The sequence below is a fragment of the Peromyscus maniculatus genome, chromosome 4 (assembly GCF_049852395.1).
Source record: "Peromyscus maniculatus bairdii isolate BWxNUB_F1_BW_parent chromosome 4, HU_Pman_BW_mat_3.1, whole genome shotgun sequence".
NCBI lineage: Eukaryota > Metazoa > Chordata > Mammalia > Rodentia > Cricetidae > Peromyscus > Peromyscus maniculatus.
Genome location: NC_134855.1, coordinates 150,823,728 through 150,835,912, shown reverse-complemented (window position 1 = coordinate 150,835,912; position 12,185 = coordinate 150,823,728). Strand labels below are relative to the sequence as shown.

General features: G+C 43.2%; 1 protein-coding gene across 1 annotated transcript in view; it reads right to left on the bottom strand.

The window, feature by feature from the left end:
* The window catches only part of Dok5 (docking protein 5), a 150,089-nt gene that overhangs the window by 29,966 nt on the left and 107,938 nt on the right, over positions 1 to 12,185 (bottom strand). The window contains exon 6 of the mRNA XM_006984002.4: positions 8,562 to 8,697. Coding sequence (XP_006984064.1) covers positions 8,562 to 8,697 — 136 coding nt within the window. The remainder of the gene's footprint in view (positions 1 to 8,561; positions 8,698 to 12,185) is intronic.

Sequence of the window (12,185 nt, the reverse complement as noted above, 5' to 3'; positions counted from 1 at the left end):
CCGTGTGTGAGTCTAAGGAAGCTCATGCGTGTACATTCACCTGTGGTTGCAGGCCAGAGGACAAACTCCGCTGTCATTCTCTGGTATGTCCCACCATTTTTAGAATAGACAAGTTCTTTCACTGGCCTGGACCTTGCTAAATATGCTAGGCTGCTGGCCAACAAGGCCTAGGGATCCACCTGTCTCCACCTCCCCAGCAGTGGGCTTACAAACTTGTGCCAGCACACTGGGTTTGTTTTTTAATGTGGGCTGTGGAGATGAACCTTCAGTTCCCAAGCTTGCAAGTCTAGCACTTTGCAGCCTAAGGCATCTCCTCAGATCTCTTTTTTCTTTCTTTCCTTATAAGTGGGCAGTTGTTTAGGGAAAGTGCTCTGATACTGAAGGAGATTTGGAAATGAGTCAGAGTTGAAAACACTGACCAGCTCGAGTTTTAAGACTTCAAGACAGTGTAGGGGGAGCACACAGGAGTTGTAACTAGACAAAACCTCCCGAAACTCCTGGCTCCAATAACGTCAAGCCCCCACTGCTGCAGGCAAATGATTTGGTCAGCTTGAATATCACTTTTCTCATGTGTGCAGCAGGAGAGGGTAATTTATTTCTTCCAGGATGAATAAATGAAGCATTCTCTTCCAGGGTACGTCCCAAGGGACCTTGAGACTCACTATCTAACATCATAATCTATATGATAACACAACATAGTAGGTCCTCCATAAACATTTATGAATAAACAAGTGATTGAGAATGAATGAATAAATGAATGAATGAATGAATGAATGAATGAATTATTACTGTGGTGCTTAGAAAAAAAAGCTAGGTACAGTCCCTGGCTTGTTGCAGGAGGCTAGATAAACAGCAATGATGACATCACTAAGGAGCAGGTCCTCACTGAATGAATGGAATTACCAGCAAATTGAGTAAGATTCAAGAAATAAGAATCAAATCATTAAATAAATAGTAGTGTAGGAGGCAGATGCTAAGGTTCTGCTGTCCCCTGTTCCTGAAGTCCTGTGTGGTCAGTCTCTCCTTGACTTGGTTAGGGGTTGGATTTTGAGATAGAGGATGCCAGAAAAATGAGGTGATATTTCCATAATTGTCCCTAGTGGTTTTGTGACCTCCACCTTGCAAGAAGAGTCTATTGCTGAATTTGATGAAGGAAGGGGCTGCATTGTAGAGACCCATGTGGCAAAGAGCTGGCCATTGCCTCACTAGCAAGAAACTGAGGTTCCAAATTCTACAGCTACGAGGAGATAACATTCCCCAATCACCATATGATCACGTGGTCACTCCTTCCCCAGTCTCTCCTGCAAATGGGGCTGTTGTCCCAACTGACAACACATGCAGCTTGAGAAGAAACTGAAGCAGAGGGACCGAGCTGAGCTAAGTCCTAAGTCCAAAGCCCTCACATTGAGATGGTGGGTGTGCACTGAGTGCTCCATCCCCAGCATCCCCAATGCACACGTGTGTGTCCTGACTCACGGCACCTGAGTGCTCACACCTTGTCATGCAGCAACAGAAAACCAACACTCACTTACCAAATGAGAGAGCGCCTGGCCACAGTGTGTGCTGGAAATCTCCAGGCTGAGTGTGACAACCCAGGGCAGGGGGCACTTCAGAGAACAGAAAGTCCCAAGTCTGGCTGCAGATGGCAGACATGACTGGGCATAGCCAGTGTTTGTCATTTTGAGCTGTGTGGTCAGTGTGGCCTGACCCTTTCACTGTCCCTCATAATACAGAGAATGGAGTTTTAGGTGAGACCTTTTCATTTTTACACATTGGCTCTCCATTTGGAATTTTTAGAACTATGGTCACCTAAACACCTACAGAGCAAGGAAACATGCCTAGAGGTCTGACACAGAACTATACAGTGCAAGGCGGGAGCACCCCCCGGAAACCTGTTCCAACTCTGGACACCAATAGTTTTTATTAATTCTTTGATAATTTCAATGTATTTTTTTATCATATTTACCTTATCCCCCAACTCCTCCCAGATCTACCTCCCTTACTATACCCACCCAATTTTGTGTCCTTTTTATCTTTAAAAATACATCAGGTCCATCATGTGCTGCCCATGTACTCTTGGCTCTGTAGCCATCCACGGGAGCATGGTTGGCCTAGGAGGAGTCACACTCCTAAAAATAGTGATAATAATAATAACTCTCCCTGTCCCAGCAGCTAATCATCACTAATAGTTCCTTAGCTAGGGTGTGGGACTTTGTGCCTACCTCCCATCTCCATGCTGGGATTTGGTCTAGACTGTGCATGCTGTCACAACTGCCCAGCTGTTTCCTGAAAACATCATTTCCTTACAGTCACCACTGCCTCTGGCTCTCGCAATCTTCCTGGACCTCTTCCACAATGATTCCCAAGCCTTGGGAGGAGCAGGTGTGAGAAAGATGTCCATTTAGGGCTGAGCACTCCCTGGTCTCTATTCCCTGCACCTTGCTTGACCAGTTGTGGGTCTCTGTGTTAGTCACCATCTACTGCAAAAAGACGCTTGTCTGATGAGGTTGAGAGATGCACCAATCTATTGGCATAAGGATGGGCCATTCTGAGTCAGGTTGATCTTCTAAGCTGTTGATCCTGGGCCTTCAACCCAAGGGTCATTATGAGGGTTTGAAAACATACAGAATTCTCCTGAAATGTTATGGATTACAGAATAGAAAAGCAAACACCACCCTTCTCCTCTCAGTCGTTAGGCATCTGAGCTCCAGGGTTGCGGTAACCTCCAGGATTACGGTAAGCATCTGACACAAGTTAGTACCTTAGAACCACTTCTGTTCTGGAGGCCTAAGACTGAAGTCGACTTCTCCAGGTGAAATTCAAGATGTTTTCATTGTTGGTTCTTCTTTGAGAACAGATTCAGTCTCCGTGCTTTCACTAGCTGCCAGGACACTCCTGCACCCCTAGTCATGCCCTGGCTGTCACTTTCAAAGCCAGCAAAGTGCCATCTTGAGTCTCTTTGTGGCCCTCTGCAGCTCTCACTGACACCCACTACCCGATGTCTGACTATTTTTCTCCTACCGGCTCCTGGAGATGACTCGGACCTTCTTAGCTAATCTAAGCACTCTTCCCATCTCAAGGTCCTTATCCTGACCATCACTGACTGGGAAGCCCTTCCCCCTCTAAGACACTGTAGTAAGCTGGTAAATAACCAATATGAGGCTTTAAAGCATAGATATCATTGGAAAGCTGTAAGTCAGCTAAGGCTAGAGGTGACTATCACCACCCCTTTCAGGTATAACCTTGGCTACTTTGGAAGTAGAACAGCAGGAGGGTAAAAGTCATTGCTAAGAGAGAATAGTGAATCTTGAATGCTAAGAAGCAGGAATCTTAAAGGGTCTTGTTAATAAAAAACAAACCTGGAGGCAGGTATTGGAGTGAACACTGAAAGACCAGAGAAACAGAACAAGCCACAGCTACCTCACCTTGCCAGTTCCTCAGCAGATTCTGTTTCCTCAGACTGGAAGCCTCTGAGTCCTCATCCGAACTGATCTCAGCTGAACTGCTGCTAAAAGCCTAAAAGGTTAACAGGCTCTAGTTCCTGGTCCTCACGCCTTATATACCTTTCTGCTTCTTGCCATCACTTCCTGGGATTAAAGGCGTGTGTCACCATGCCTGACTGTTCCCAGTGTGGCTTTGAACTCACAGAGATCCGCATGGATCTCTGCCTCCAGAATGCTAGGATTAAAAGTATGTGTGCCATCATTTTCTGGCCTCTATGTCTATCTAGCAGATGTTCTGTTCTGTAACACCAGATAAGTTTATTAGGGTGCTCAATATATTGGGGAACACAATATCACCACAGAATAGTGCTGGTTCTATGTGACTCCAACCTCAGGCACAGAAAACCAAAACACTAACTCCAGGCCAGGTGCAGTCTCCCTCTGGTCCACTGTATCAGAGGGTGTCTTTCCTCCCCTAATCAAGTTCTGATTAAAATATACTAGTGTTTGGCTTTCCACAATCCCCAGCTGAAGTGCCACGTCACTCAGATCCCACTTGGACGCTTACTCACTTCATCTGAAACAGGATGCGCTCGCTTTAAAACAGCACGTCTTTCCTAGAACTCATGAAGCGCACAGCAAATTAAGGGCAAATGACATTATTTTCTAGTTAAATTTTCAGAAGGATGATCTGAATGAATTACTCATATCCCTGATTAATTTTAGTGGAAATAATGAGGAGACAGAAAATGGGAAAACATGCACACATACATCCCTGTCTGCCTTTCCAGAACCAATTTATGCTAATTAAGGCTTTTCAAATAAGGCAATCTCACAGAAACTTCCCTAGGACCTGACAAGTATCTAATGGGAAAGCAGCCAAGTCCGGAGCAGTGGCATGCTCCCGCTTAGGCTGAAGCAACTTGCATTCAGCTTTGCTGCTATCTGTTTCTCCCTCTGTCGTTCACCCTTCTGTCCGTCCACTGAATTATCCTTACTGGCACACAAAGAATGGTAAGTATGAGGTCAGACAGATATACTGTCAGTCCACATGTGCCAAAAGAAAGTGGTGTTGGAAGGCCATTTGGAATCAAATTCAAATCTGTTAAAGAATTCACAGTCTTTGATTCAATGTTTAAACTTTAAGAGTCGACACTAAGTTGTCGCCATGCATGCAGATTGAGCACTGCACCGAACCATGGTTTTAAATGTGCTTATTTTATTTCATGTGGACAGGGTTTTCACCTCCATGCATGTCTGTGCACCATTTGCATGCATGGTGCTCATAGAGACCAGACGAGGATTCAAATTCCTTGGAACTGGAGTTACAGATAGTTTTGACCACTATGTGCATGCTGGGAATTGAAACCAGGTCCTCTGGAAGAGCAGCCAGTGCTCTTAACTGCTGAGCCATCTCTCCAGCCCCTGAAGCATAGTTTTAAAAATTAATGGAAAAATTGTATAGTGTAGTACTATATAACCACACAATAGATGCTTGCTATATAAAAACATGGATGTTGTATGAGGCTTTTTCAAAAAGATAGCTGTGGGCTGGGGCAATAGTTCAGGGAGCACTTGTTACATAATACTCACGAGGACCTGAATTTGGATCCCCAGACTCCATGTAAAGCCACATGCAGTGGAGAAAGTCTGTCATCACACTGTTACTTCAGGGATAGGGAGCTGGAGACAGGAGATTGTCCCAGAAGCTCCCAGTTCAGCTATCCTGAAGCTATCGTACCTGAAGCATGCACCCACAAACAAAAAACCCTACCTCAAGCAAGGTAGACAGTGAGGATCAACACTCAAGGGTGTTCTCTTTTTAAAAGCTAACTGTAAGTCGTGTGTTCAGTACAATTCTGCTTGTTATACACCTACAGGTTAAAACCTCAGAAGCTCCACACTCAAAAATTGGCAATAGGTGTCTTGCTGTGTGGCAGAAGCAAGAGGCCTTGCTGTCTCTGGTCAATGTTCCTCTGTGTGAAGCTCTTCGACGATGCATGGATTTTGTAATAAGTGTGGCTCTTCCAATGGGTTCCTACAGTTGACTGTGACCTAAGCCATCATGTTGCTTCACTCTCCGCTCCTTCCAAATGCTACCTTTAGGTTGCCTCTACTCAGACACAGACTGACAGACAGACAGATGAGTGGTGTAAGATGTAGCTGTTGTTGAGATCAACCTGAAACAATGGATCTACCCAGCAGTGGGCTATGCCAAATGTATTGTGAGCAGATCTCATGGAAACATAATTTTCTACTACTTTTCTCATTCTGTGAAGCAGAAAACTGGAGCTTAGAAAAATCTAGAACTTTACTCTACTCCACAAAGCTGTAATGGTGTAGTGCTGGTGTTGGAACCAGGTTTGGCTACAAGGCAGCAATCATGAGCACAATTACAGTGATGGCCTGTGTCTGCATTATCTGTGTCTATTCCATGCTGGTTAGATTAGTCAGGGAGAGGTGGGGGGGGAGGTGGGAGGAAGAGAGAGGGAGGGAGAGAGATTGTAATGAAGGTGAGGGGGTCTTGTGAAAACAGACATTTCCTTTCCCAACTGCCCAGTCCCAAATAACCAAGACAGAAGCTGGATATGAATTATAAATGCTCAGAAAGTAGCTCAGGCTTATTACTAGCTAGCTCTTAAACTTAAATTAACCCATATTTCTATTTATACTTTGCCATGTGGCTCATGGCTTATTAATTCATTTTCTACACCTCCTGGTTGCTTGGAGGCTGGTTGGCACCTTTCCTAACTGCACCCTCCTTCTTCCCATCATTCTCAGTTTGACTTTCCTACCTAGCTACCTGGCCTATCAGCTTTTTATTAACCAATGAGAGTGATTCATATTCATAGTGTAGGAAAGGATTGTTCCACAGCAGTTTTGAGCTGTAATATGAAGGCCTGAGATCCAGAAGCACTGATGGTGTCACTTCAAGTCTGAGTTTACAGATAGCAAAAGACCATTGTGCAAGCTCAAGACCATCAAGCAAAGAGAGTGAACTCATTCTCCTTTTAAGCTGTCTAGGCCTCCAACCAGTAGAATGAAGCTCTCTAACACCTCAGAATACAAATTTGTTTCTTCAAATTACCAATTAAAATGACATCTCATCCAGAAGCATTCTCACAGCAACACCAGAATAATGTTTAATCAAAAACCTGGCAAATCATCTCCTACACAAGTTGGCTCTCCCACTCCCTTAATTCCCACCAGATCTCACAGCGTGTACATCCCCAACCACCTCTGAAATGGAATTATGATCATACATCCAACTCTTGGTCCAGAATGTGCAACGCAGCCCTGGCTCTCTCCTCTCTTTCAGTAGTGAGCTCTAGCCCCAAGAAGGCCACTCCCAAAACAAACATTACATGCACATTTTCAAATTGTAATCCAATCCCCTTAATCTTATCATGCCACATGAGCTCCTCTTGTTTTTAGTGTCTCCCAGGCATTTTTTTTTTTTGTCCTTTGTGTTTCTATTTAAGATTTCTTGGTATTTGGGTCTGGAGAGATGGCTGAGCAGTTAAGAAGGTATACTATTCTTGCAGAGGACTGGAATTCAATTCCCCTCCCTCAGCACCTATGCTATTTGTAATTGCCTATAACTCTAGCTCCAGGGTATGTGATGCCCTCTCCAGGCATCCGTGGGTACCTGCTAAGCTCATATGCATGCACCCTCATCCAGAAACACATATGTATATACAAAATTTAAAAATAAAAATAAAAGAGCCAGGCTTTGCCTTTAATCCCAGTACTTGGAAGACAGAGGCAGTGGATCTCTGTGAACTGGAAGCTAGCCCAGTCTACATAGTGAGTTTTAGGACAGGCAAGGCTTCATAGAGGGACCTTGTCTCAAATTTAAAAATAAATAAATAAATAAATAAATAAATAAATAAAATCTTAAAGATTTCTAGAAATATTTCTTCTCCTTCTATAAGATACTGAAGAATTATAATATTTTCTTTAAATCAGAGTCCTTAGCAGCATGTAATACAAAAGACAGGCATTCCAAACTCATGTGTGCATGCTCATGTCAGCATCTTCATACAATAGCAGATGTATGGCTCTGTGTGCTCTCTCAGGCTCTCCCTGTCTCAAAAAGCATCTGTAACTGAATTGCAGCTCATTCCCTGTAGTTACCCACTTCATTCTAGCACAAACTCAAATCCTTCATTTGAGCCTGGAATATTTCTCCCCAGGTTCCCTCAGCCTTCTTTCATTTGTGTTTTCTAGGCACATTTGTTGGCTGGAAATAATAAATTCTGATAAAGATATGCATACATACGCAGAGGCAGGCTAGCCACATAGCTAAATCTATAGATGTTAATACACACTCATTCAGTGTTAATGTTGTAATTACATTGATGAACTGCCACCTGCTGTTTAAGCTTACTGAGACGTCCCACCCTCTCCTGTCTCAAGCATGTTTATCTCAAAGTGTCCTCTAAAGAACCCTGTCCAGTGACCCCCTGATTCTCTTATGGAAAGAGAGAAACAGCAAGCAGCTAAGGGTGCATTGTGTTCTTGAGAACAGGTAGAAGGCAAACCATTCCAGACAGACAACACTACTGTTTATTTTTGGGTGTAAAAAATGCCTGAAGTAGGAATAGGAACAAAAATTCATCCATGGAGAGAAAAGACTCAGCTGGATGCCCCAGATGGGATTTCCCAAGTGATTTCTGCTGCATGTTATAAGCCGCCATTTGACGATCTTACCTTTGCTTGCTCTCAGCCAGGCTACCCGAGTCTTTTCTGTTGATGTTATAAGCGCCTTGATATTTTGCCATCTATTTGCTGCTTCTCTCTACCTGTTTGTTTTCTTTTTATTTGTGCTTGCTACATGCTTAAGAAACTCACTCATTTGAAATTGAAAGGGCAGCTGTCAGTGAGCATCCTGCGGAGTGTACACACAAATGCAAATAGTCATGTGTAAAGTAGATGGTTTATCAGTTGGTCACGTTGGGAATTCTAGGGATAGCACTCAATCCATGTCCTACAATGTTAAGTCAAGAAACAAACCAACTGCTTATGTAAAGTGGGCCTTGTTGTTCAGCATGGACATTCCCAGATCACAGTCTACAGTGGTGTGTGCGGGGCAGAAAGAGGACATTCCAAACGTACCATTGAATTTTTCACACTCTGCAGCAAGCGCTCATGCTGCTCAGCTATGGCCAGTGCAGCAGAATGGACCTTCTGGTAGATGGCCTCGCCGTCTCGCGTTTGAAAGATAAATAGCCCTTCACCAGTCTCACACATCCTGTGAAGACAAAAGCAAGAAACTTCTGAAAACCCAGCTCTCAGAATGTCGACATGACAAGATTTGCTCATTTAATTTCAGTACAGGGTCATGCTATGTAGCACTTGCTGGTCTAGAACTCTAGGTAGCCCGAGTTGACTTGCAACAGCCCTTCTGTGTTTGCCTCCTGAGTGCTGGGGTTACAGTAATGCCATTTGAGTTCATTTATTCTTAATGTGATTCGAGCTCATGTTCACATTTGCTAAATAACATTAACTAGACCAAAATGGTCAGTGTCCAATTAACTATTCTAACAGAGGGCATGGAATCAACACTCCTAGCTGATAAGTACTGAATGGTGTTTTGTCTTGTTTATTATAAATTGAAGTAGAAGATAAGTACTGTTTCTCCATCCTCAGTATAATGCCACACTCCAAAGGGATCCCTGTGGTACTGATCCCTTCTCCCACTCCAGGAACAATCTTTCAGCAGAAAACCACTACGTGGGCTGTAAGCTCCCGGAGGAAATGGGATTCTGTCTTTCTTCAATACTATTCTAACTTCCCCACAGATGACAGCCCTAGGAATTCTTTCATTTCCAAATCTACATACAAAATGTTGGTCCAGCGTCATGTCAACATGCTGGATCCAATGCAACCCATCACCCTTCCTTAAGGAGCAGGACTCTGCTGAGTTAATGTATGAGACACATGGGAAATTCTTCAAGGAAAACAATGTATATGGGTTTGGGAACTGAGGTCAAACATTTAGAGAAAGGGCATATCCACCCCAGACCACAAAAATCCAGAAATAAACTGATAAAGAAAACTGGCAAGGCACCATTAGACAAAAACAAAACAAATTCTTTATAATTGCATATGTTTCAGTGTGCATGGAGCATGAATCTTAAAAGGTCTTATTAATAAAATCAAACTCGGTGCGAGTTATTGGGGTGAACGCTGGAAGATCAGAGAAGCAGAACAAGCCATAGCTTCCTCACCTCGCCAATTCCTCAGCTGATCCTGTTTCCTCAGACTGGAAGCCTCTGAGTCCTCATCCAAAATGATCTCAGCTGAACTGCTGCTAAAAGTCTAAAAGCTTAACCAGGCTCTAGTTCCTGGTCCTCACACATTATATACCTTTCTGCTTCCTCCCATCACTTCCTGGGATTAAAGGTGTGAGTCACCATGCCTGGCTGTTTCCAGTGTGGCTTTGAACTCACAGAAATCCAGATGGATCTCTGTCTCCAGAATGCTAGGATTAAAGGTGTGAGTGCCACCATTTTCTGGCCTCTGTATCTAGTGGCTGTTCTGTTCTCTGACCCCAGATAAGTTTATTAGAGTGCACAATGTATTTTGGGGAACACAATATCACTACACGCACATATACAAATATATTTAATTACTACAAGTATTTTTAATTTAAAAATGTTTATTTTATGTGTATAGGTGTTTTGTTTACATGTACATCTGTGCATCACATGCATGACTGGTGCGCTTGGAAGTGAGAAAAGGACACCAAATCCCCTGGAACTGGAATTAAGGTTAAGGACTGTTGTGAGTCATCATGTGGGTGCTGAGAATCAAACCTGAGTCCTCTGTAAGAGCAGCCAGTACTCCTAACTGCTGAGCCCTCTCTCCAGCCACTACTGCCAATACTTTAAAGAATTTGAATCAAAGCATATGCAGTAACACTGAAAAGAGTTCTGGTATGAATATATACAACAATGATAAGAGGTTGTATTTGTTTGTTCTAAAGGAGCTAGCCGTCTAAATCCCCCTCTTTCCACTTCAGAACTTCTTGCTGATAGCATGAACTCTGCCTTACTTAATGCGTGAGTTTTGTTTACGTCTGAAAAACTTATGACACAATAAAGAACTAAGGAAGTTTCCAGCTCAAGCCATTGTTCTTTTTTGTACTTATCCAGTTCATGCAATTAGTGTCATAACACAAGAAAGATACACCCCAGTCTAATTATTCATAGTTGGCCCAGGACCCCAGCCATGGGGGGGGGGGCTAAATAATGGCTGACCCTGCTTAGCTTCAATTTCATGAATATGGATGTATGAGGATAGGGAGAAGGGGATGCTGGGAAAGAGGAGAAAGAGCTTGGTTCCAATCAGTGATGATTATGGGATTGTAATCATTAAGTTGTGCCCAGTTAATAATGTATTAAAGCTAAGGTTCAACACATTCTTCGTTAACTGTTTCGTGAAGACATGGTGCGCCATTGCAGACCCTGCTGTCACCTCTTTTGAATGTAAGTCGCTGTATCATCTCGAGTCCACTTCCTGGCACAAAGTTCTACAAGGCTTTGTGATTTTTCCACATCTCTTTTACCACAAAGTACATGAATTTATTAAGAGGAAGAATCAACCTTAACTGATTCTTTAAGGGGAAGAAATCACCTGCTGTTTCTCCTATGATAGAGGTCACTGCTCATTGACTTACTGAAATGACTGCCCTGTCCCTTGAGGACAAGAAGGCACCTGTTACTCAGAAGCATCTAGAAGATGGCTGAGGAGCACCCAAGTTTGAAAGCACACTTCTTAATCTTGGTGCTCCAGGGGCCTTTAAAGTCTTTTGTTTTGACTAAAACTCACAGTAAGAAATACAATTTAGATTATGACCAAATACATTGATCTATTGCTATATAGGTTGATCATAAATCTATTAACATGCTAATGTTTTCTCCCTCTCTTAGCACTTGATGCTTGCCTGATAGTACTTCCTTTACATTATGACTCATTAACTGGCAAGAACAACTCTTAACAAAATCGTCCTTTTGACAATTCCTGGAGTTTTACTTGTTTGTCTTGAGATAGGGTATCATCATCCTGTTCAGTCCTCCAAAGCAATATGTACCTGAGGAGGGACTTAAACTGCTGACCTACCTGCCCCCATGTGAGTGCCGGGTCTACAGCTGTGTGTCACAATGAGTGCTGAGTCTACAGCTGCATGTCATGATGCTTGGTTTAAGCAGTAGTTGTGTTCAAACTCAAGGCTTTGTGTGTAATGGGCAAACCCTCTACCAACTGAGCTATATCCCCAGCTCACCCACCAATGTCTCCTTTTGAAAAGCATAATGCAGATATTTTCTTTAATGATATCATTTAAATCTCTCAAATACTGTGATCAAAAACAAAGGAAATCAAAATGACTATAGCATCAAGCATTGTTTTTCCGACACTCACCTGAAGCCAATGAATGCAGAGACACACACACAATTCAGGTACACAGACAGACAGACAGGCAGACAGACACAGACAACCACACACACACACACACACACACACACAGAGAGAGAGAGAGAGAGAGAGAGAGAGAGAGAGAGAGAGAGAGAGAGAGAGAGAGAGAGACCACTGCCACAGCCACAGACACTGCCACGGCCACAGCTTACCACTTACAGAAAGAATCAGGAGTCACATCCCTAACCATCATACCTCAGATAGAAAAAACAAGACTTTCTATTCAGACTCCCTAGGGCATAGAGAGTGGAGGAGACAAGG